This window comes from Chiloscyllium punctatum, chromosome 2, assembly GCF_047496795.1.
Source record: "Chiloscyllium punctatum isolate Juve2018m chromosome 2, sChiPun1.3, whole genome shotgun sequence".
Lineage (NCBI taxonomy): Eukaryota > Metazoa > Chordata > Chondrichthyes > Orectolobiformes > Hemiscylliidae > Chiloscyllium > Chiloscyllium punctatum.
The window spans coordinates 95,190,159-95,216,948 of record NC_092740.1 but is presented as its reverse complement, the minus strand read 5'-3'; the positions used below and the strand labels follow the sequence as shown (position 1 = coordinate 95,216,948).

General features: G+C 41.0%; 1 protein-coding gene across 5 annotated transcripts in view; it reads right to left on the bottom strand.

Moving 5' to 3' along the window:
• Positions 1-6,728: 6,728 nt before the first annotated feature.
• dapk1 (death-associated protein kinase 1) overlaps positions 6,729-26,790 on the bottom strand; it is a 258,303-nt gene continuing 238,241 nt past the window's right edge. For all 5 annotated transcript variants that reach the window (XM_072585888.1, XM_072585882.1, XM_072585887.1 and 2 more), the window contains one exon: positions 6,729-8,855. In XM_072585888.1, the coding sequence (XP_072441989.1) occupies positions 7,617-8,855 (1,239 nt within the window). In that variant the 3' untranslated portion in view covers positions 6,729-7,616. The remainder of the gene's footprint in view (positions 8,856-26,790) is intronic.

The following is a 26,790-nucleotide window of genomic DNA, read 5'->3' as shown; positions in this document are numbered from 1 at the left end:
CACAACTTCCCAAAGTGCTTTTGAAGTATTCTCTTTGTGGTTTTGTGCTGCACACAAAGAAGGCAGCCAATCTAAGCACATATAACAGAGTTAAAATTGTTTTAAGCATATAGGGTGAAGGTTAAATCTTGGCCAAGATACCAGGACAGCTCCTTGCGGTTTTTCAACAAGTGGTGAACATTATCTTTCTTCACTCTTAAGTTGGAGCTCGTCCACTCTGCTCATGTCTTTTTTGTTTCTTTTTATTTCTCTCTTCCCAGCCTCAGCACAAACCTGGTAAGGAGCCCATTGCAGCGTCTCTGACTGGTCTCTCGGCAGCCCGTGACGATGTCTTGGCCCAGTCTTTCGTCTGTGTGCGTGTGGGTCCTGCTAGGGCATGTTCCAGAGGCACTGGGAGAGATTGGGGAGGTGGCAGCTTCAGCAGCAGTGATAGTGGACAGCTCAACACAGGAAGAGCAGACGATCAGGAGGTCCCCTGATATCTGCACATTGAGAACAGGTAGCTGAGGTCTCCCTGACAGTGAGATAAGCGGTTGATTCAAAGACTGTGAAACTTCTGACTTAATGGGGGAGGGGGGGGGGGGGGTGCACGGTGGCTCAGTGGTTAGCACTGCTGCCTCACAGCACCAGGGTCTCAGGTTTGACTCCAGCCTCGGGCAAATGTCTGTGTGGAGTTTGCACATTCTCCCTGTGTCTGCGTGGGTTTCCTCCGGGTGGTCTGGTTTCCTCCCACAGTCCAAGAATGTGCAGGTCAGGTGAACTGGCCGTGGTAAATTGCCCATAGCGTTAAATGCATTAGTAAGAGGGAAATGTGCCTGGGTGGGTTACTCTTCGGAGGGTTGGTGTGGACTGGTTGGGCCGAAGGGCCTGTTTCCACACTGTAGGGAATCATCTAATTCCTTTATTTTGCTAGTTTAAATTAAGAAGGACTTTAATGTTAACTATTACCTTATTTCTCTATTTTTCATACTAGTTCTATGAATCATCAAATCCCAACAGATTGAAAACAGGCCATTTGGCCAACAAGCCACACTGACGCTTCGAAGAGTATCCCACCCAGACCTATACCCCCACATCATTACATTTCTTCTGACTAATGCATCAGCCTACACCTCGCTGAATATTCTGGGCAATTTAGCGTGGCCAATTCACTTAAACATTACCAAAGGCATGCATGTTAACTTTTTAACTGTTTCTCTTAGGTACAAAGTACTAAGATTTTTATACCTAGGTACCTTTGAACCCAATATGATACGCCATGACAAAATTATACATTTTTCACTGTACTCTTGCACTTCTGTACTTGAGTACATGAGATAATAAAAATCTAAGCCTAAATCAATGCTGGGAAAAGTGCGACAAGCTATATTGCGGCCTAGATGAAATTAAATAAAAAAGACAGAAAGGAGAGTTTATGTAGGCTTCGAAGAGATACTTTGAACTCCATATCAATGGTATCTATTCAACAGAGCGCAAAGTGAGATAGATACCATTAATCAGTACCACTGCACTGATGCATCTAGCTGAATGATGATCTTGTCAGAAAGGATTGTTCGAGGCAGAAGGGAACCTACTGAGAGGAAACAAAACTATTCTCAAGAAAGCTATCGACATGTAGAGAAACTCTGAGGTTGCCAATAATCAGCTAGTGTGAATTAATGGGAGAACTGATGAGGCTTTACATTATGCCACAAATATTTCCAGGGCAAAATTATTTACAGAGAAGCCAGTTGAAAGATCAACAGCAGACAACACCCTTCCAATATTATGTCAGATGTCTCGCAAAAGGAAGTATGCCCAGAACAAGAAAAACAGTCTCCCACCAAAGGAAGTTGAATCACTTGTCATGCAAGTTCTTAGCTAGGAGGAGGAAAAGCAAGGCTGTGAAAAGCAGTTTGAGAAAAAAATTCAGCTAACTCTGACAAATATTTTTACATAATGTGACAAATTGGTGTTGTCAGGACTAAATGTGATAGTTTGTGACTATTACATGATGACAGTAAAAAGAGAACATTAAGTAAACATCAAGTGTCAGGCACTGGCGCTTCACAAAACATCGTGGATTTTGTCGAGGTGTACAACATCACTCAGAATGGTAACAAAAAGTGAATCCCTCAAAAATAAGATCGAAGATATATGATGGTATAATACTCATGCCAAGATGACAAATTAAGCTGAGAGCCCAAAGCGATGGGAAGAATAAGCATCTGGAGTTCCAGAATGTAGGTGTTAAGCAAAATACATTTATCTAAAGTCTGGATGAATACCCTCCAATATCCCAAGTCTGCAGCATTTTGCAGGCCGACCAGCTATTGATTGTTGAACCAATCACAAAAAAACACTTAATTTTATTTATAAACAGATTCTGGATGTTTTCCTGATGAATAGCCAAGTTGTTGCAAGTGTGAGATCATCTCATCATTGGCTGAGGAAATCCAGCTGCCCTTAAAGGCCCCCCTGAAAAACTAGATTGAAAAGCTGGAAATCAAAGGAGTCACCAAGAGAGTGATAATTCTTAAACCATGGATTAGCAGCATTGTAGTAGTGAAAAAGCCTGGAAAACAGATCCAGGTGATCTGTAAAGCTTTGAAGAGATTGCACTATTCAATGCCAGCCATCATAGAAAATTTGCCACAGCTTGATGCAAAAGATGGTTACTGGCAAGTGAAACCGGATGAAAGTAACTTTTAACCTGGAAGGTAGGGATAGTTATGCATGTTGTTTGGCTTTCCACTGGTCCAGAAGAGAATTAATCCGGACAGTACAAAATAGTTTGAATAGAAGCTACTGGGAATGATCTGCTAGTCTATAGATGTAGTGAAACAATCAAAATCTACTGAGACTTGCTGAAAATCTATTGACATCTAAACCTGTACATCACCAAAAAGATGCAACTGAAAATGCCTGAAGTCAAGTACTGACAAAGATGCAGTGTTCAACAGATGTGAAAGTTGTACAATAATTTGTTGCATTCATGAACAATCTATTAAAGTTTTGCTGAATTTGTCATGAGAATTTGGGTATCTATGTAAGCTCACTGCTAAGGATGGACAGAGGTATTGAAGTACAAAACACGAACCAGCTTTCACCTGACTCAAACAACTGCGAGGATTTGAAACAACCTTTATGCAGCAAGGACATTGGTGCATTTGGGTCCAGGGCATTAACACAAACTAAATGAACTGTCACACTGAGAATAAAGCGACTGTTTATTGTCTCTGCTTATGAGTATTTCAAACAAAACCTCTTTGGGAGAGACAAAATGACAGTGGAACTCGACCACACGCCATGTCAAAGCATCTTCCTCATACTGTTTCTATCTCTGCCAAAGCATCCAGAAAGAACATTATTTTGTTTGCAGAGATGTAAATTTGATGTTAAATGCAAGCAGCAAAAACAGATGGATATTGCCAGCATGCTGTTGTCAGCAACACTCCATATAAATAAAGTTGAGGCTCTGAAGACTGTGCGAAGTCCGCGGATTTAACAAGAAGCAACAGCTTGACGTGTTGAAGTCAAAAACCCAGCAGAGCCATTGAATCTGGAAGACAAGTATCTTGCTCAAATCAAACAAATATAGAAAACGGATGCAAGTATCCAAATTGATGCAGGGAGTACTGAAAAAAGGATGGTCTGAAAGTATCAAGGAAAATATCTATTGTTATGAGAGAGAATAAAGAGGACATGAAGAGATGAAGTAATAACCCAAAGTGGCATCTACTAGAAAGGGATGAGTCATCATCCCTAAGGAAATGAGGAAGAACAGACTGAAGTGTGTCTATACAAGCCATCAAGTAATTCAATTTCATTTGAAGACAACAGAAATGCTCTACTAGCCAGTCATGAGCAATTGGTTAAAGGCCACACCAGCCAATGCAGTGTTTGCAAATAAAACCAAACTAAGCTAGCTTAAGAGCAGCTTATGACACATACCATCCTTGATAAACCACGAATGAAGCTTTAAGTAGACTTCATCACTTGCTTGAACCTGGTTATCTTGTCATTGTTGACTTGTATTCTGACTATTGGGAATCAGAAAAGCCAATAGCAACAACTATCAGAAAGGTGGAAGAATTCCAGAAAGCGCACTCAGTTGTTACAGCATTCCAGATGTTATGATGAGTGACAGTGACCCTCAATTCATGAATAAAGAATTCAACCACTTCATACAGGTTTGGTAAATTAAACAGCATACATCTCTATGTTATCCCCAGTTAAATGGTAACTCTGAGGCAGTAGTGGAATCCATTAAAGGGCTCATAATGAAATGGAGCAATCCATCACAGACTTTTAATTTAGTAATGTATTGAAGGTTTATGGAGAATAGACGGGAAAGTGGAGTTGAGGCTAAGAGGAGATCAGTCACGGTCATATCCAATGGCGTAGCAGGCTCGGGGGCTGAATTTCCTGCTCCCTGTTCTTACATTCTTACGAACAAGGCAATCATCCAGTGGAGAAATACACCTCTTGAAGGCATGGAAAGTAATTCAGGGCAAAGACAAATGTCAAGTTGCACCCAAACCACTCTTACAGCGAGAAGAACAACTATGGATCTGATCTACAGTATTAAACAGGTAAGGGTGACAACTTCAAGCAGTACTGAGACAAAGCCAAATTTCACTTTGTTAAAGCTGTTGAAGACATTGGCAAAGCTGAGCATTTGAGAGACAGTCAGAGTGCAAATATTCAATACTCTCAACAAAACTCAGCCCCTGTGGGATCAGTGTTGTGCAGTCATCACCTTGATCATTACTGGTTGTACATAACCAACACAATGTTGTTCCAATTACCAATATCTACATGCAACTACAGAAGCTGCAGCTTCACTACAGGCAGTACAGAATGATCATCAATCCCTGAGATGTGCCGTTCCCAACAATGGAAATAGATCAGGTTACCATGGCAATTGCACTCACCACAAGAATAACAATACCTGGAGAAAGAACATCACCCTAGGAATGAGCAAATTCCAGGGGAAAAACATGTAAGCAAACTGTACAAGATCTACACAATTTAAAGATTATGTATGCAATGCACATACAGGGACTGATGAAAATAGAGCCGACTAAAGCTAAAACATTGCTTTGTTGATAATGATCATTTGTCATTATGTGTATTGTGTAACTTCAGTAACTTGTAACTACAGATGATGGTACATGCATTTTTTTTAAATGTAATTGAAGAAGTGCAATTATGCAATGTACAGACTGGCCTGCCATAGTCATGTGACCTCTACCCATTTGGAAGTGTCTGGATGGGCAGTTTATGGAAGCTATTAAATACATACTGCCTGAACCAGACTTCTAGCATTAAACATTGCATGGGCCATGTCTCCAACTGCAAAAAATATTGTATGATTACATAGATGATATTTAACAGAATAACACGTGAGGGATTATGTAAATTCAGTTACTGCAGAATTCACATTTACAAACAAGTGTGAAGTGTTATTGCTGGCTTTTATTTGTTGCAACATGATGGGAAATGTCCAGTTTCTCAGTAGCTATTTTATAAATATTTTTATTGTCTCTCTAATTGAGCATCTTCCACTAGTCTCACCCTCCCAGATTTTGTAATTTACCAAGTGTTTTAGAGGTTCAGTCTATTACCTCTCCTCCATTTTTTTTGTTTATTTTCACAAAATAATTCACATATTCCAATTCCAATGTTGAATCCACACCATTTACTTCAGTTATTTTCTCACTGAAAAAACAATTGTATATTTTCAGTACTAGATTTAATGTACAAAATATTTAAAGTTATTTTTGGAATTGTGTAGTCTTTTCATTGCCTGCTCCCTTTGACATGGTTGACCAGACCACCTTTATCCAATGTCTCTCCTCTGTTGTCCAGCTGTGGGGCTGAACTCACCTAGTTCCCTTCTCAACTATCCAGTTACAGCCAGAGATTCATCTATAATGGTCTTCCTGCTTCCACAGCATCATCTTTATACTTGTAGTAGATAAAAGTAACATTATTTCAACAGTTGTCAAGTTCCACATGTATCTAATTTTTATTTCACCATTACTTTTCTTGACATTTCTATATCCTCGAAATTGTCAGGCTAGTCCAACATCTAACACTAGATGAAAATGAATTTCCTCCAACTAAACAATGAGGAAATCAAAGCTTTTTTTGTCCCTGCAATGATCTATTCTTTAGTCATTAAAAACATCTCATTCCCTAGCAATATTCCAAGATAAAATTAGACTGTTTGCAACCTTGAGGGAAGATATGCCCCAAGATATCAAGATATCATGTTATCAAGAGCGATCTGGATGGAAGGAGGGAAGACCAATTTTGCACAGTTGGCCTCAATAGGTGAAGATGATTTTGCACTCGCAATTGGGCGACTTGAAATCGGTTTTAGGTGCAAGCCTTGTATACTAATTTTTTTCACTTCTATATTATAATCAGGGCATGAACTCTGGCACAGAATAAGCAAATATGCTGCCCTCAGATGAATGCGTTGGCTCCTATGGTGTGCTTGGAAAGTAGGTGCGATGCCATTGAATTTCCACATTTATAGACTTCGCACACAACTCTTATGCAAAATTAATGGTTTTCAGAGCTTAATATTCACAAGTAAATTAAAAATACTTCCTGTTATAATACTACACCAAAAAGCGAGTAAGTGCGGAAGTGTACAGATAAGATTGTAAATTTAAGATCACATGCTCCTTGTTAACAACAATCAAGAAATGGAAAAAAAAAGTCCCACTATTAAATTTCATTGTACATCACTGTTTTATTGTCAATGAACATGAAATTACTACATGACTTTGTTCCCTTTTAAACCGTGGATTAACCACATCAATATGAAGAGAAGTTGACCAAAATTGGAAAACCTGTACAAAAAGGAAGTACAAATGTCTTGAATGGTAATGATATGCATGCTTCTCAGAGAAGAGAAATGGGGAGGTAGAAGATTTCTATGTAAAGGCTTTTAACAAATATTGGTCTAGTTAAATCAGGAAACCCTTTCCTGAAAAAGGCACTCGCATTTGGTTGTTGACATTACACATCAAATTTAATATTGTCAATAGCAAACAAACATTCGCCTTTTCCCCCTCCACTATAGAAAATAAAAATAATATATGGATGCGATGATGAAAAACCTGTTATAAAAATTCACATTCTTGTAGATAGCTTTTTCTGAACTTAACTTCCACAAATGACATCACAAAAAGATGAAGATCCTGACAAACTGGATAACTTGCACATGGCAGCTTTACAAAGTTTATCCGCATAACTGACAAAATTGTTTCAATTCTAAGATTGCAACTCTTTTTCTTAAAAAATTGTCTTTTCCAGAACACTTTTGAGTAGATAACCCATTGAAACCACAAACAACAGTACAAATGGAATCCATAAACCAATTTCTCAGATTCTGATTCTCTCACTTGTACCTCCACATCCTGCCCCAGTTGACCAAGGATTTGTGGGTTACAATGTGGAAGTAAAAATGTTAAGTGTACAACAGTAAATTTCACCATTGTCAAAGAAAGCAAGCTACATTATTAACTAGAGCATTATCTGTACACAGTGAATGCATTTTATAAAGTCAGGCTTCAGCTAAAATTACAACTCTCACCAGCTTTGCAAAACTTGTGTTTTTATCTTGAAACTACTGAGCTGATTGAATTATAAGATGTTCCTCCATTGCAACTGCTTATATAGGTTTCATGCCCATTGGTATCAAAGTTAACTTTGAAAATGGCTGAGGCCTTTAAAAGAAAGTCTGCAGCATCACGACGTCCCAATCCTCTTAGTTTGGACATTAAAAGCCCTATAGAATTCTCTGGCGAAGCTGCCCACTCAGTCAACACAGCACCAGTTGGACTTGTAGAAAATCTCTCATCTTTTAAAGTTCCATTTTGAGCATTGAGTTTTGCAACAAGGTCAACAAGTCCTAAGTTTGTAGCCAAAAGGCACCAGTCTTTACCCATGGGATCAGGGGGATCCAGTAAGCGGCTAAGTTTTCGTCTTGCAAGAAGATTCAGTTCTGAGACAGGAATATCCATTCCCAGGTTTCCTTGGGAATAGATGTCGAGGCAACCAAAGCACAAAATGCTGCTGAAACTCTCCTTGTACCCACCTATGGTGTTGGTGAGTGAAGTCTCTTTCTGAGCTTGAGCTCTGAAGAAGTCTCTAGGCTGGTAAACCATAACAGGTTCACTGTGCTCCCTAAGCTGCTGAGGGCTCAAGTAATGCTTGACCGTTAGGAGTCCAGGCAAAGTAGTTGCCATTAGATTATCAATGACACTACAAATGGAATCGAGAAGCATAAAACATTTTATTTTTTCAGTTTCTGACCCTCTCACTTGTACTTCCACACCCTGTCCATGGTTGACCAGCAACACCAAGACTTCAGTTCCTTTGTTGGTTATTTTTGACCCATTAGTCCATAACCTTACATCTAGCTCTCCTTCAGAGTTCTGCTGATGTATCCATCTACAGAGATTCATCTGCACTTTGTGGAAAATACCACAAGGATATGGGGTATGATGTTCAACAGGCACAAAGCGGACCCCTCCATAAACCATCATTTCATCGTCTTCATCAGTCCAGGATCGATGCAGACCATCTACTTTAATTAAAGCTGGAATATCTACCATTGAGCCAGTCATTAAATCCCGAGCACAGATGTCCATTGCATCTAGAATTTGCAACAACTCTTCTACATCATTCTCGGATACCAGGCGCAGGATGTCATCTATTGTGTACCGGCCCCTGTAGTGGTGCAAAGCCTTTTGATTTTCATTGGACAAAAGTTTTCCCAATACATTGGTACATAACCACCGAGGATCCAGGAGCACCACATCTTGGATAGTTTCACTTTGTAAAATATTAATCTGAGGAAAAAAAAAATTGAGGGGAGGTTATTAGTGTATATTAATCTTAGCTTCAACAATAAAACATTCTCATTGTTGGAGCCTTACATTTAATTTTAATTCAAATATCTTACTAAAAGGCAAAAACATATCCCCAACAGATCAATCCATTGGTGATATGCACAGTTTGAAATGTGTTAGATAGTGTGGCTTTATTTGAACTACTAATAATATTGTGCATAACTATTAATTTTGCTTAGTTAATGCCACCTGCATTTTAAGAGTGATTGTTTGGATGAAAATAATTTTGGAATTCTGATGATCCAAAACATCTTATGAATGCAAGTATTTCTTTATGTTCTCTTTTCACTACTTTAGTTATAAATAGTTTAATTAGAACTCCCAACACCCTGAAAACTGAATGGTCCTTGTAAAAGACAGCATCTACCAATCACAAAAAATCACAAAGTCCCAAGTTATATTCCAGGTCCACATTGGTTGAATCACAACACTACAATTATTGTGAGCAATCCTGGGCTAGACAATGTTTGTCAAAATTCTTGCAAGATATGTAAGGAAACAAACTGGGCTGGTATGAGATTACCACCACACTGCAGCTCCATAACTCAATCAACTACCAACTATTTTGCCCAAAGAAACTCATGCTATTAAATGCAATGAAGGAACATATCTGTAATAATTCAGGAAGACTGACAGGAAAGGAACAGCATTTACTGTTGAGCACAAAATAGAACACATGCAGATTAGTCCCAATCCAGGACAGACAGTTCTGCGGATCCTTCCCTGGGTCTGCTTTCTTTTCCACTTATTAACCACCATAGAGTCACAGATATACAGCACGGAAACAGACCCTTTGGTACAACTCAGCCATTCCGACCAGATGTCCCAACCCAATCTAGCCCCATTTGCCAGCAGTTGGCCCATATTCCTCTTATTCATATACCCATCGAGATGCCTAAAATATTGTAATTGTACCAGCCTCTACCACTTCCTCAAAGCAATCTAAGGAAGGTGTTACCCAAGTACCACCAGAACATTACCTGCCCCACCAGGGGCCCCAACATCTTAGACCACTGCTACATCACTGTGAAAGATGCCTACCGCTCCACCCCCCATTTTGGGAACTGACCACAACGGAATATCTACCATTCAGCCAGTCATTAAAAGTGTTTCTGCTCCTGGCTTACAGGTAAAAGCTCAAGCAGGAGACCCCCCACTCGCGGATACAGATACAGTGCTGGATGGAAAAGGCAGCGGATCAACTCCAGTGCTCTCTGGAATCGGCTGATTGGGGCATGTTCAACCAGTCCACAGGTACCTTGGACGTGTATGCCATCACCATCACAGACTCTATCAGCAAGTGTGTGGAGGACTGCATATCAAGGGAGATTATCCAGGTGTCCCCCAACAGGAAACCTTGAATGAATCAGGACATCCAGAACCTGCTAAAAACCAGGCATGAGGCCTTCAGACCAGGAGACATCTTCAACCTCTCCCTGCAGCAGGCCACTGTCTCTGCCTGTTTCAAGAGGGCCAACATCATCCCTGTATCTAAGATGGCTCACGCTGCATGTCTCAATGACTACCTCTCAGTGGCCCTAACTTCAGTGGTCATGAAGTGCTTTGAAAGGCTGATCATGGCATTAATCAACTCCAGCCTTCCCACTACTCTTGACCCACTCCAATTTGCCTATTGGACCAACAGATCCATGTCAGATGCCATATCACTTGCCCTTCACTCCTCCCTAGAACATCTTGACACAAGAACAGCTACATAAGAATCCTACTCATTGACTATAGTTCAGCCTTCAACACTATTACCCCCTCGAGACTGATTACTAAACTGAGTGATCTCTGACTAAGCCCCACTCTCTGCAACTGGATTCTCACTTTCCTGACCCACAGGCCATAATCAGTGAAGACTGGGGACAATATTTCATCCTCACTAACACTCAACACTGGAGCCTCCAGGCGTGTGCATTCAGGCCCCTACTGTACTCACCGTATACCCATGACTGCGTTGCCAAGTACCAGACTAATGCCATTTACAAGTTCGCTGATGGCACCACCATAGTCGGACAAATCTCAGATGGTGACGAAACAGACTAGAGACGGGAGGTGGAAGACCTGGAAAAATGGTGCGCTGAAAACCTAGCCCTCAATACCAGCAAAACTGACGAACTCATTATTGAGTTTCAGCAAGATGTTACTCATATCCCCCTATGCATTAGCACAGAGGTGGAACGAGTGGAGAGTGTCAAGCTCTGGGAGTAGTCATCCACAACAAGCTTTCTTGGATTCTTCATGTGGATACACTGGTTATAAAGGCCCAACAACATCTCTTCTTCTTCCTCAGGCAGCTGAGGAAATTTGGCATGACGGCAAACTTTTATAGGTGTGCCATCAAGAGCATGCTGTCTGGATGTATCACTACCTGGTATGGCAACTGTACCATTCAAGATCAGAGACAGAGAGTGGTGAACTCGGCCTGGACAATCACAAAGGCCAACCTCCCATCTATAGAATCCATCTATCAGGCTGCCGTGAAGGAAAGGCCGCCAGCATTCTCAAAGATCCATCCCACCCTGGTAATGTTTTTCCACAACCTCTACCATCGGGGAGAAGGTACAGAAGCCTGAACACATGCACCAGCCGGTGTTGTAACAGTTTCTATCCCACTGTTGCTAGAATGCTGAATGGACTCAAACTCTTAACATTCGCTTGTACCTGTGTTTTGTTTTTGTTGCTGTTTACCTATTATTTACTTATCTATGCTACTTAACTCTGTGATCTGCCTGTATTGCTCACAAGACAAAGTTTTTCACTGTGGTAAAAACAATAACTGTAGATGCTGGAAACCAAATTCTGGATTAGTGGTGCTGGAAGAGCACAGCAGTTCAGGCAGCATCCAACGAGCAGCGAAATCGCCCTTCTGTAGAGAAAGGAGGAAAACTTCTTCAAGGCAGGCATCCTTGCAAGAGGATTCGCAGTAGGGTTAAAATCAACGAGGGGGCTTTTGCCCGAAACGTCGAGTTCGCTGCTCGTTGGATGCTGCCTGAACTGCTGTGCTCTTCCAGCACCACTAATCCAGAATTTGGTTTCCAGCATCTGCAGTTATTGTTTTTACCTCATTGATTTTAACCCTACTGCGAATCCTCTTGCAAGGATGCCTGCCTTGAAGAAGTTTTCCTCCTCTCTCTACAAAGTTTTTCACTGTGCCTAGGTAGACGTGACAATAAATTCAATTCTATTCATTCCATACACACATCAATGTCTGCATGAAAACGTTGCCCCTTAGGTCTCTTAAATCTTTCCCTTCATACCCTCAACCTATGCCCTCTCCTTCTGAACTCCCCCACTCTCAGGAAAAGACCTTGTCTACTTACCCTATCCATGCCCCTCATGATTTTATAAATCTCTAGAAGGTCACTCCTCAGCCTCTGATGTTCCAGGGAAAACAGCCCCAGCCTACTCAGCGTCTCCCTTTAGCTCAAATCCTCCAACCCTGGCAACATCCTTGTAAATCTTTTCTGAACCCTTGGAGACCAGAATTGTAAATAATATTTGAAAAATGGCTTAAACAATGTCCTGTACAGTCACAAAATGACCTCCCAACTCCTATACTCAATACTCTGATCAACAAAAGAAAGCGTACCAAACGCCTTCTTCACTATCCTATCTACCTGTGATTCCACTTTCAGGGAACTATGAACCCGCACTGCAAGCTCTCTTTGTTCAGACACATCCCCTAGAACCTTACCATTAACTCCTGCTCTGATTTGCCTTTCCAAAATACAGTACCTCACATTTATCTCAATTAAGCACCACTCCTCAGCCCACTGGCCCATCTGATCAAGATCCCGTTGTACTCTGAGGCAACCTTCTTTACTGTCCACTCTACTTCCAATTTTGGTGTCATCTGCAAACTTACTAACTATATCTCCTACGTTCACTTCCAAATAATTTATTGTAAATGATGAAAAGTAGTGGACCCAGCACTGACCCTTGTGGCACTCCACTGGTCACAGGCCCCCAGTCTGAAAAGCAGCCCTCCACCACCACCCTCATTCTTCTACCTTTGAGCCAGTTCTGTATCCAAATAGCCAGCTCTCTCTGTATTCCGTGAGGTCTAACCTTGCTAACCAGTCTATCATGCGGAATCATGAATCCTCTTCATTATTTCTTCAAAAACCTCAATCAAGTTTGTGAGACATGATTTCCCACGCACAAAGCCGTGTTGACTATCCCTAATCAGTCCTTGCCTTTCCAAATACATGTAAATCCTGTCCCTCAGGATTCTCTCCAACAATTTGCCCACCACCGATGTCAGGCTCACCAATCTATAGTTCCCTGGCTTGTCCTTATCACCTTTATTAGGTAGTAGCACCAACGTTAGCCAAATTCCAGTCTTCCGGCACCTCACCTGCGACTATCGATGATACAAATATCTCAGCAAGGGGTTCAAGGGTACACCTGATCAGATCCTGGGGATTTATCCACCTTTGAATTAAATTGAATTGAATTGAATTTATTGCCACCTATACCACGGCACAGTGAAAAGCTTTTTCTTGCAAGCAATACAGGCAGATCACAGTTGAATAGCATAGATAAGTAAATAATAGGTAAACAGTGGCAAAAACAAAAACACAGGTACAGGCAAATGTTAGGAGTTTGTAATCCATTCAGTATTCTAACAGTAGAATTGAAACTGTTGTGAAACCGGCTGGTGCGTGTGTTCAGGCTTTTGCACCTTCTCCCCAATGGTAGAGGTTGTAGAAAAACATTGTCAGGGTTGGATGGATCTTTGAGAATACTGGCAGCCTTTCCTTGACAGCGGGCCTGGTAGATGGATTCTATAGATGGGAGTTTGGCCTTTTTGATTGTCCAGGCCGAGTTCACCACAGCTGCCTGAGGAAGAAGAGATGTTGTTGGGCCTTTGTAATCAGTGTGTCCACATGAAGAGTCCAAGAAAGCTTGTTGTTGACGACCACTCCCAGGAGCTTGACACTCTTCACTCATTCCACCTTTGTGTTGTTAATGTGTAGAGGGGCATGAGTAACAACCCGCCGAAAGTCAATAATGAGTTCCTTGGCTTTGCCGCAATTGAGAGCTAGACTGTTCTCAGTGCACCGTTTTTCCAGATCTTCCACCTCCCGTCTGTAGTCTGTTTTGTCTCCATCTGAGATTCGAACGACTATGGTGGTGTCAACTCAGGGATGACACCACCTTTATGCATTTTAAGACATCCAGAGCCACCACTTCTGTAAGACAGACATTTTTCAAGATGTCACTGTCTATTTCCCAGCAGTGCTTAATTGCTTTATTTTCTAATCAAGCAGTTCAGGGCTGAGTTGACACACCTCTGGAACAGGTGGGACTTGAACACAGGCCTTATGGTTCAGAGATAAGGACACTACCACTACATCATAAGCGCCATCTTCAGGGTATGCCTTAAGTGCTATTATATACAACCAAATCATCATTTTTAACCAGTAACCACAATAAGTACATCACCCATATGGCCAATTAGTTACTTACAGGCAAAGCAAACCATTAAGGGAGAGCAGGAAGGGATAGTCTACTTTCTTTTTGAAAAAGCGCTATCACACATGACTGCGTGACACTCCCACCATCAAAATCATCATGACTCTTTTTTCACTTCCATCCTCCCCTTTTAACTACCACCAGTAATCAGCCATGTCGCCAATAAAGTACTTACAAGCAAAGCCCATTATGGGCAATGCAAACCATCAAAAGTGAGGGAGAAGTCGGAAAGTGGTAAGAGTGAGTCTGCTTCTTTTTAGCTCAATTTTTTTTACTTCTATTCAAATAAGAAACGTTCCATAACTAATGTTCAGCTTGTTAGACAACTCTGGCCACAATATCATCATCCTTAGCCAGCCACAGGATACTACACAGGCAGTAATCTGATTCACCCATTCTACAGATACTCCACAGATACCATAGGTTTTAGGCTTACCATTAAACATTCCTGTTACTTTGTCAGCTTCACTAGTGTTTACTTAAATAGAAGCATGGTCCTTTGCACCAATAATTCTGCTGCTTGCAGCACATTTACATGGAACATAAAATGTCAACAATTCCACCCTGAGTTCCAGCTGGGAAGACCATCATCGGTTAACAAGGGGAGTCATACTCTATGAATTCCACAGGAAGATAAGTTAGTTACTCCCCAAGGGCATTGTAGGGATTATTAAAATATTCTAAGAAAAGTTGACATGCTTGGGGCATAGAAAGAAAAAGGCATGAGAAAGTGTAGCAAAAATTTAGTAACTGATTCTTCAAACAAATGATTAGTACCTAACTCATATGTAAGAAACATGACTTCTTTATGCTCAGAACAGAATACAGGAGTGACATGCAATGCACTCAATCCTAAAATCCTAGACTCACATTTAAATTGCCAGAACTCATTTCACAAGAACTAAGACCTTATAATGTACATGTTATGATGTGTGTCTATAGGAGGTGAGCAATCAACACCATCTGAGTACTCCAAGACCTGCTGTATCCATTGACTACATTTGGTAATCTGGTTGGTAAGTAATGGTGAAACAAGGGATTGGACCTAGTGTGTACAAGCCCAACAAGGAGAATAAGAAATTTAGAGAATGGTCTCATTGGCTGTTCAATACAAATGCTGAGTGCTGCAGTTGCTGTTTGCAGTCGTGTTGGGTTCTTTAACGTCAGCTTGACAATCAGATATAGTTTAGAGTCAGTCGTCTACAACAGATAAAAAAGTCCTCTGACCCATGTCGGAGAAAATTACTACAGATGCTAGAATCTGTACTGAAAACATCAAATGCTGGAATTCACAGCGGGTCAGGCAGAGAGAACAAGCTAACCTTACAGGTCTAGATCCATGTGGTCTGCACCAGTCAAAACAACCACCTAACAATTCTAATCCCATTTTCAAGCACTGGGCCTTTCTAAATATTTTTTTAGAAGTTAAGATGGTTTCTGTGTCTACCACCGTTACAGGCAGGGAGTTCCAGATTTCCACCATCCTCTGGGTAAAAATGTTTTCCTCGCATCTCTTTTAAACATCCTGCCCCTTGCTTTAAATCTATGCCCTTTGGTCATTGATCTCTCCATCATAATTCACTGATCCCTCCACCATACAAATAATTTGTAATTTGATTCAATGGGCCAGATCTTGATTTTGCATGCTAATGTAAAAGGAGTGATTGGTCAGCAGCCCATTTTCTATCTTCCCGACTTTAATAAAAGTGATAGAATTTGATGAAGGGGACAGAAAAAAAAAAATGTTGTCTTGTACATTAACACCAGGTTAAATAAGTAAATTTCTTGGTCCCAGAAAAAGGAAAGTATGTACCCTCACAATTTGCTTTTATTTGCAATGTTGTCTTCAGTTATGATGGTTTTCTCCTAAAACGTCAGGGTGTGTGCTGTAAAGATCAGTCAGCAAACATTTTTATCTGATGCTTGTGTTGTTTTCAGTTGTAAAATGTGCCCGGATGTAATCCTCCAAAAAAATGCAACAAGTTCCAACTTTATTGGACATACTCTGGTACCTTGGTCAGAGCACTATTCAGTACACCTGTTCATAGAAGACACAAATCAATAATTTAATTTGATGGGTACAACTCCACATCAAATGTGGGATAAGATGATAGATCTCCATGAACTACTACAACTGGTACAGGGATTGACATCACTCCAATGGCTTTATCTTGCACTTACAGCATTGAGCTAACCGACCCCCACATTTGGAGCCTAGCACCATAACAATGTGCTGATCCTCAATCAGTAGCAAGCTTGAGTAGCTTGCACCTGAAAATGCAGAACAGCTGCATATCTTGAAAGAGAAATTTTATGCCTGTGGTTTGAGTTTTGGGTGAAGCTTGCAAACCACACATTTCAATGTAATTTTGTTCCATTCGCAGCAGGAAGAGAGATATATACCAAGGACTTCTGTACAAGACTGTACCAACACTGCAAAAAGTGGGAGTTGTTTTTGCAATAGATTATTAGATCATAAACACAAATCAACAAATGTACAGTTGAACTTGGTTAAAGACAGTGGAGTTATTGAGGAGAGATTCAGATGATAAGCTACACAAATGAAATCCTGGTGGTTTGAAACAAATCATGTGAAATTTTAAAACTTGCTTTACTTTTCTGAAAGGCTTTCTTTAAGCTCACAGGTGTTAATTAGTCAAAGCAGGATATTCAACACAAAAGTTTAAAAAAATTGCTGACTGAAAGATTTCACTTAAGTTTAAATGGCCACCTGAAACAAACTAAAAACTAGAACTGAATTTAGCAACTTCATAATAAATAAATAGAAATGATTCCAGTTTAAACAAGGGATGGGCTTTTATATAATCATTTTGCTTTTCTACAAACAGAACAATTTTGAAGTATATTCTGAAAAAGCATAGGAAAATTGGACAGCCCAGTGGCTTGGTGGTTAGTACTGCTGCCTCACCGTGGACCCAGGATCAATTCCACCCTCAGGGGACTGTCTGTGTGGAGTTTACACTCTTCTCCCTGGAGTCAGTGTGGGTTTCCTCTGAGTGCGCTGGTTTCTTCCCATAGTCCAAATTAATGCAGGTTGGGTTGTCACGCTAAACTGACCATAGTGTCCAGGGGTTGCAGGCTAGGTGGATTAGCCATGAGGAATGCAGGGTTACAGGGATAGGGTAGGGATTGTGTCTGCGTAGGTTGCTCTTCAGAGGGTCGGTGTGGACTCCATAGGCTGAATGAGTCACAAAGTATGGGCTGGAAAAACACAGCAGGTCAGGCAGCATCTGAAGAGGAGGAGAGTCGATGTTTCCGGTATAAACCTTGATGAAGGACTTATTCCTGAAATTTTGACTTTGACTCTCCAGCATCTACAGTTCTCACTTTCTCCATAGGCTGAATGGCCTGCTTCCACACTGTAGGAATTCTATGATTGGCAGTTGCATCCATAGAATTGTACAATTTATAAATCTGTAGATGTCACACAAAGCCAACAGTAACAACAACATTAACTTAAAATTAAATCAACACTTTTGAAAATTTACATCCAGTTGAGATGGTAGACAGGACCCATGATATAAAGTCTCATCTGAAAGTTGGTAAGTCTGATAGCAGAGCCCCACCTCAGTACTAGACTGAAGTGAAAACTTAGATTGTGTGTTTAAGTCTCTAGTACAGCTTGAACACATGATTTTGGTTCAATGGCAGAATTCTCAAATTTGGAGTGAACGGTTTGATGAAGAATGGTATTAACTCAATGATTTGACAGAGTCTTGTTTTCTCATAATTTTAAAAAAAGAGGAAATCTGTAGAAGAATTCATACTAATACACTTAGCTTTTCTTCTGTCTTTATCTACAGTTTTTATTTTAAATTGCGAATTGCTTAAACTAAACCATTACAATGATCTTCTCTGCTCCCCTCATAGCATTGACTGATGTTATCTTAGTGCATAGCTACCATCTAGCAGATTGCCCAAATAACCGTATACATGAATGACGACAGAACTACCTTCACTAATTCGATGATGGACTGGGGTGGACAAAGTTAAAAATCACTCCATACCAGGTCATAGAAACAACAGGCTTATTTGAAAGTACAGGCTTTTGGAGTGCTGAATCAGGTAGATGAAGGAGCAGCATTCTGAAAGCTTGTATTTCCAAATAAACCTGTTGGATTATAACCTGGTGTGGAGTGATTTTTAACTTCACAGATTCAGTCTGTCATATCAGGTTCAAGGTTATAAAGGGAAGGGTTAAGCAGATTACTTTAGACATTATGCCACTGTGCAATAGAATATTATGGGTCTTAAGGTACTGAATTACTGGATCAATTATGGGAACTCAGTAAAATCCAATCTTCCAATACTAGACTTGTTGTCTTTGAGTAAACCTGACTCCAGAGATTTTGCTTATCAACTGTCCAAAAAGTGAGTGTGGTTAGTTAGCCATTCAGTGACAGGCAAATGTGAGTTTTAGCCTCACAAGGAAAACTGGAATTTCCTGTTGTCAAGAGGAGTAGTGCAATTAACTTGTGGATGTTTTACCTGGACCCCAGCATAAAATCAAGTTCCATTAATAATACTGCTTCTACCCAATGGGAAATGTAGAACTTCAGCACCAAATACATGCCTTTTACTACCCATCACAGTACAGGTTCATGTACTTAATGTCTAACTCATATTTTACAGAGATGTTGCGCTCATCCTGAGGCTTTCTATTAGTGATTTAAGTCTTCTTCATGATGCAGAATAACTAGCGACATTCCAATCATCTTGGTATCGTCTATGCTGGCCACAATTCACATCAAAACTTGGTCTGAGGTTTCATATATTCCACCCCTAGTTGCTACAAGACTTGGAGAATTGCTTTGACACATCTCCAAAATGCAAGTTTTCCATGTTTTAGAATTTTATCATGATTGACAAGATGAGGAAGACTAAACTGCTTTTTGTTCTTCCCTATTGTCAAGAAAACACCACCATCCATTTAACCAGAGTTTCAAGTACCCTCTTGCAAGTTAATTGGGACAAATTGACTTGTATTTTATAAGTACTGAAAACAAAAAAAAATACTGGAAATCACAACACATCAAGCAACATCCAAGGAGAGAGAGCAAAGCTAACGTTTTGAGTCTATGTGACTCTTCATCGGAGCAAAGCGATTTTTTTTTGTTTTCAGTACAGATTCCAGGATCTGCAGCAATTTGACTCTACAACGTGTCTAATTAGTATGGCTTTCCCTCTAGAGTCATGAGTAACAATAATAATGAACTTTGTTACGCTCATATCCTACTAGTTAATCCACTGTTAGTGACCGTACTAACACATCATCTGTAAAAGGAAGTGCTGCAATAACTCCAGAAACAGAACTGGACAATACAATACTGGTCTCTTCTGGTGCCATCTAACACAACGTCAATGAAGACATTAAATATCAAGGGTGGCAGTGGACAAGCTTGCTTCACTTTCTGTGGAAATATAGCTAAGTGATTATCCAAATGTTCTTTCAGGGTTTTGAGCTTGTCAATAAATTTTGAATCAAATCTAAGCCCTGTCCTTCATTCCTACAGCATAAATGACTTATCAGGTGAAATTACACTAATTTTAAAAGCTTAGGAAAACTGGTGAGAGTCCTGCAAGTGGCTTTCCTCAATCATATTATTTCATATTTAGGTATGAAATGTTTCCATGGATGCCCCACAAAGACAAAACCTGTTTAATTTCTCCTCCAGTAGATCACACTAATATATGTATTAAACAATAATAGGTGAGAAAAGACAATTCACTAGTTGTGACAAGGGAAGAGGGCATTCAGCAATGTTCTCTCTAAGCTGCATGCTGCAAGGGTCTGCGCACTGGTATCATTGTGGCTGATGCTGTCCACAGCATGGACTTCCAGAGATCTGTGCAAGAAATAAAAAGCAAGAATATTGCCACTCTATTGTCTATTGCAAGCCAGGCAGCATCAGGAGGGGGAGAAGTCGACTTTTCATCGTGTAACCCTTCTTCAAGACTCTGGGTGGGTAAAGGGAGAGCTACAGATAAATGGGGTGGCGGGGACAGAGTGGTGCACAGGGCATAGGTGAAGATAGGTAGAGGGTAAGACTGGTTGCTCAATGGGAGGAATGAATCCAGTTGGTGGCAGGGAGGAGTGGAAGGGAGGATGAGGCCTGGGAAGGGAGGTTATTTGAAATTGGAGAACTCAATGTTGAGTCCTCTGGGCTGTAGGCTGCCCAGATGCAAGGTGAGGTGAGGTGTTGTTCCTCCAATTTATGGTATGACTCGTTGTGGCAATACAGGAGGCCAAGGATGATCACGTCGGAAAAGGAGTGGGAAGGGAAATTAAAATAGGCAATGGCTGGGAGGTCTGGTCAGCCCCACGGGCCCAGCTGCGATGCTCGGTAAACCGTTCCCTAATGTCAACTTCCCCACCTCTTGATGCTGCCTGGCTTGCTGCCTATCTACTTTGGATTCCAGCATCAGCAGGTTTTTTTTGGAATCTAACTCTGTTGTCTACGGTAGTCCATAATTCTGCCACACTCTGCATATTTAACGTCAAACTGCATTAGGACATTTATGCAGTTCTAACTGACCTTCGGTCTCATGAACATGAAGGTGTTTCTATCTGGTTGATGCTCTGTAAGAGCAAAAATGGAAAGAGAAAAGGTCAAGAGCTTCCATCCCAACAACAGACCTCAGATCAAACCACACCTAAATAAGCTGAATTCAAAAGGTAAAGTAAGTGACATCCTTTGACAACAAGCCAACACTCAACCAAGTGTGGCATCAAGGAGCCCAAGAAGACCTCGAATCAATGGGTATCGGGGGGCAAACTCTCCACTGACTGGAGTAATTATTGGCACATAAGACAACAGTAGTGGTTGTTAGAGGCCAGTCATCTCAGCTCCAGGACATCTCTGCAGGAGTTCCTCAGGGTAGTATCCTCGGCCCAACCATCTTCAATTGCTTCATCAATGACTTTCCCTCGATCATTAGGTCAGAGGCGGGGATGTTCATTAATAATTGCACGATGTTCAGCATCATTTATGACTCCTCAGATACTGAAGCAATCTATGTTCAAATGCAACAACATCGAAGCTTTGACTGACATTTGGTAAACAACATTTGTGCCACACAAATGCCACGCAATGACCATCTCCGATAACAGATGATGTAACCACTGTCTCTTGAGGTTCAATGGTGTTACATCAACTCCCAACTATCAACATCCTTGGGGTTAGCACTGACCAGAAGCACAGTGGCTATAACAGCAGGTCAGAGGCTAGGAATATTGCAGCAAATAACTCACCTCCTGACTCCCCAAAGCCTGTCCACCATCTACAAAGCACAAGTCAGGACTGTGATGGAGTATTCTTCATTTGCTGGGATGGGTGCAACTCCACTAACACTCAAGAAGCTTGACACCATACAGGACAAAGCAGCCCATTTGACTGGTGCCAAATCCACAAGTATCCAGAACATCCACCACCTCAGACAGCTCAGTAGCAGCAGCATGTACTACCCCCAAAGTGCACTGCAGAAATTCACCAAAGCTCCTTAGGCAGCACCTTCTAAACCCACAACCACTTCCATCTATAAGGACAAGAGCAGTAGATACATGGGAAAACCACCATGTACAGATTTCTCTCCAAGCCTCTCTTCATTCTGACTTGAAAATACATTGCCATTTCTTCACTGTCACTGGGTTAAAATCCTGGAATCCCCCTTAATGGCATTGTGGGTCAGTCTACAGAAAATGGACTGCAGGAGCTCAAGAAGCAGTTCATCACCACCTACCCCCAGGCAACTAGGGAAAGGCAATAAAGGCCAGCCAGCAATACCAATGTCCCATGAGTGAATTAAAAATAAACCTGCTCTGAAAACTCTGCTTATGTTTCGACAGCTGTAATGAAAACTACCACAGCAGCTGAAGCAATCCACAACATTCGAAACAAAACCCAGGTTATTCTTTAAAAAATTAAATTCACCCAACCTCCCAATATTAGGATATCATTTAAAGATTCAGGATCGAGATCCACAACTTTACCAAAAACTAACTCTTCCTTTGCCACACCCTGTATACCAAGTTGAAGTAAATTCCATCCATTAATTTTTTGGACGTACTGTTTACAATCAAACAGGTTAACTAGGTGAGAACATTTCCTGAACCCATCTTCGATTGCGGAGGTAAAATCTGTATCACTGTGTAAAAGCTCAGATGATTTCTATTCGTTATCGATTTGTTTATTCCACGCTAATCTTGTTCTGTGATCAAGGTGGTAAAAACAATGACTGCAGATGCTGGAAACCAGATTCTGGATTAGTGGTGCTGGAAGAGCACAGCAGTTCAGGCAGCATCCAAGTAGCTTCGAAATCGACGTTTCGGGCAAAAGCCCTTCATCAGGAAGGGCTTTGTTCTGTGATCAGTGTCACTGTTTAATGAAATACCAAGTTAGATAATTTTTAAATTAAGAGACAAAAAGAAACCCAAGGGCTCAGCAGGTTAATTAGGAGAGGAAGAAAAAGATAGTAAGCGCTCTTCACTGGAAATCAAAAGTTATTCTTAATTCAAAATAACCAACTTCTACTGCTCTTTTGTTATGTAATAATGAAATGTTAGTATGTCAGAAATAAGTGCAGCCTTACCAGAAGGCCATTTGACATGGGATAGTAATCATTACTGTTTTTACTCATTTTCCCTTCAATAGCCCAATCCATTTCCAAAAACTCTGCTGTCTTTCCTTAACTAACTATAGAGTCCTACATTTGTCTTATTCTTGGTTTGTGTTCATTTCTGTCTCGGTACACTTTTGTAAAGTGCGTTGGGATATTTTTCTATTTTAAAAATGCAGTATAGACAGACATTGTTGATCTGTTATAAATAAGAGTAACTGATCAATACCTTCCAGTATTTCAGATTAATCAAATTAAAATTTTGATTTACATTTTGGGCACACTTAGTGTTAACACCATTGTTAGGAGGCACAGCAACACAGAAACATTGAAAACAAGAGGAGCATTTGGCCCATTAAGCCTGCTCTGCTGTTCAATATGACTACGTCCAACTCAAAACCCCATTCTCACTTTTGCAACATAATCTTTAAACCTTTTAGTCCTAAGAACTATGTCTACGTCCTTGAAAACATTCAATGCTTTCATCTGAACCACTTTGTGGCTGAGAATTCCATAAGCTCACCACTCTGTGGGTAAAGGAATTTCTCTTCATCCGAGTCCTAAATGGCCTACTTAGACTGTGACCCTTGATTCTGTACTGCTCAGTCATTGGGATCATCCTTCCTGCGATTCTAACTGAGCACGTTCATGAACACAATCTCATAAGGGAGCCACCTGCCAATCGCCTGCAGTTCAGCTCTGAGGCATTCAAGTCAGGTGACCCTGATCTGCATAGGAAATCTAGATTAGATTCTCACAAATGACGCCAAGAGACAAAACCAACTAATCTAGAATTCCAGACTGTTCACACAAACACATATTGACTACAGCAAATCTTACATAACAGGCTACAAAGTAAAGTTGAGTAGAATTGCTGACAACAATACATCCCTCCCCAATGAACTCAATGCTTTTTTGCTCATTTTGAACAGACGGGCAGTGAAATGACATCACCAGCCCAGACAGCCTTGGGTACACATGCACTCTCAGTCACCATCGCAGATGTCATATCAGCCTTTTTGAGGATGAATCCACAGAAAGTGACTGTCCAGATGGAGTCCCCAGCTGTGCACTCAGAACCTGCGCGGAACAGTTTATGGGAGTATCTGCAGAGTATTCTCATTACTGTGAAGCAAAGCTTCCATCTGCTTCAAGACGACCACCATCATCCTGGTGCCAAATAAAAATCAGGCAACATGCCTTAATGACGATTACCTTGTGGCGGTGACATCATCATCATGAAGTGCTTTGACAGGTTTGTAACAGTACACACCAATTCCAGCCTCCCAGGTTGCCTTGATCTGTTACACTTAGCCAACCATCACAATAGCCCATGGCAGACACTAACTCCCTGGCACATCTGGATACCGATACCTATGTCAGACTCCTATTTAATGACTTTAGCTCCATCTTCAACAGCATAACTCCAACAAAACTCATCTCCGAACTCCAAGACCTAGGACTCTGCTTGCTCCTCTGCAAATGGATTCTCGACTTTCTGACCTGCAGATTGCAAGCAGTAAGGTTAAGCAACATGAAAGGTTCTGACCTGGAACGCTGAGTCCTCTGCTCCTCTGACACCGCTTGATCTGCTGTGCTTTTTCCAGCTCCACTCTTTATCAAAGTCCCTCTCCTGAACAATAACCCTCAACATCAGTGCCTTACAAGGCTGCGTAGTCAGCCCCTCACCGTACTCCTTATACATGCATGATTACATGACCAAATTCAGCTCCAGCTGCATTTCCAAATTTGCTGATTTCACCATTGTGGGGGGTTGGATCTCAAACAATGACGAGACAGAGTACAGGAAGGAGACAGACAACTTACTGACATCGTACAAAGACAAAAAGCTTTCCCTCAATGTCAGCACAATGAAGCAGCTGGTCATCCATTTCAGGAAGCAGAGTGGAGGACACACCCCTGTCTGTATCAGTGGTGCTGAGGTGGTTGACAGCTTCAAGTTCCTTCACCAACTAACTATCGTGGTCCATTCACGTCGTGCTAGAGTCAAGAAAGCATACCAACACCTCGATTGCCTCAGAAGGGGAAGGAAATTCAACATGTCCACAATGACTCTTACAGATTTTCATAGATGTGCACAGAAAACATCCTACCTAAATGTATCACAGTTTGATATGGCAACTGCTCTGCCCAAGATCGCAAGAAATAACAGTTGTGAATGCAGCCCAGTCCATCATCGAAAACAGTCCTCCTTCCATTGACACCATCTACACTGCATGCTGCCTTGGGAAAGCAGCCAACAATAATCAAATCATTCCCCCTCTCCCCCCACCCATCCTGGTTATACTCTCTTTCACCCTCTTCTATCAGGCAGATGCTACAAAAGTTTGAAAATAAATACCAACAGATTTATGAACAACGTCTTTCCCACCGCTATCAGATTTATGAACAGACCTCTCATATTAGAGTTGATCTTTCTGTGTAGCTTCTCTGTAACTGTAACACAGTATTTTGCAATCTGTACTATTACCCTGATGTACTTATAAAAGGTATGATTTGTCTGGTTAGCATGCAATACAATACTTTTCACTGTCTCTCAGTACACGTGACAATAATAAATCAAATCCTATCCCTGCACACCATTTCTATGCAAATAATCATCCAATTTGTCACAAAGCTGGTCCTTTTACAAGGTCATGTGTCCTTGATTTTCTTTCAGGGAGGTTCTAAATGACCCAAGGTTCCATCACGCCTGAAGGCTGAATGGTTCATTGGGCCCCTTTTGTTTATACCGAACAGATAATGCTTCAGGCAGAAAGCTTTCAAGTTTTAAAAAACTGGTATAATCAAGTGGTCATGGCCAGCTCTCTAGCTGCACAGGTCAGGGGTGTAGTTGAGTCAGGGTCACAATTGAAACTGGATGCTCCCCCTCCTTCTGCCTTTCTGTCTTTGTAACTAGTAAGCTTTTTATGTCATTTTTACTCTTTGTGTTGAGGGGTTTGTTTATTGGGATTGTTGCCAGTATTTTGGAACAGAATCTTCAAGTCGAGACTCCTGTCGGATTCACAGAACATAGAACATTGCAGCCCTTCGGCCCCTGATGTTACAATATTCCATTCTCGTTCATATGTTTATCCAATGACCATTTAAATGCCCTTAAAGTTGGTAAATCTACTCATCTTGCAGGCAGTGCATTCCATGCCCCTACTACTCTGAGTAAAGAAACTACCTCTGACATCTGTCCAATATCTCAATTTAAAGCTATGCTCCTTCGTGCTAGCCATCACCATCTGAGGAAAAAGACTCTCACTGTCCACTCTATCTAACTCTGATTATTTTGTATGTCTCTATTAAGTCACCTCCTACTCTTCTCTCTAACGAAAACAACCTCAAGTCTCTCAGCATTTCCTCATAAGACCCTCCCCTCCATACCAGACAACATCCTATTAAATCTCCTCTGAACCCTTTCCAAAGCTTCCACATGCTTCCTATGATGCGGTGACCAGAACTGTACACAATGCTCCTAAAAGTGCAGCCACACCACAGTTTTGTACAGCTGCAACATGACCTGTGGCTCCAAAACTCAATGCCTCTACTAATAAAAGCTAACACATTGTAAGCCTTCTTAACAACCCTATCAATCTGGGTGGAAATTTTCAAGGATTTGTGTATATGGATATCGAGATCTCTCTGCTCATCCACACTACCAAGAATCTTGCCATTAGCCCAGTATTCTTTATTCCTGCTGCTCCTTCCAAACTGAATCATCTCACACTTTCCCATATTAAACTCC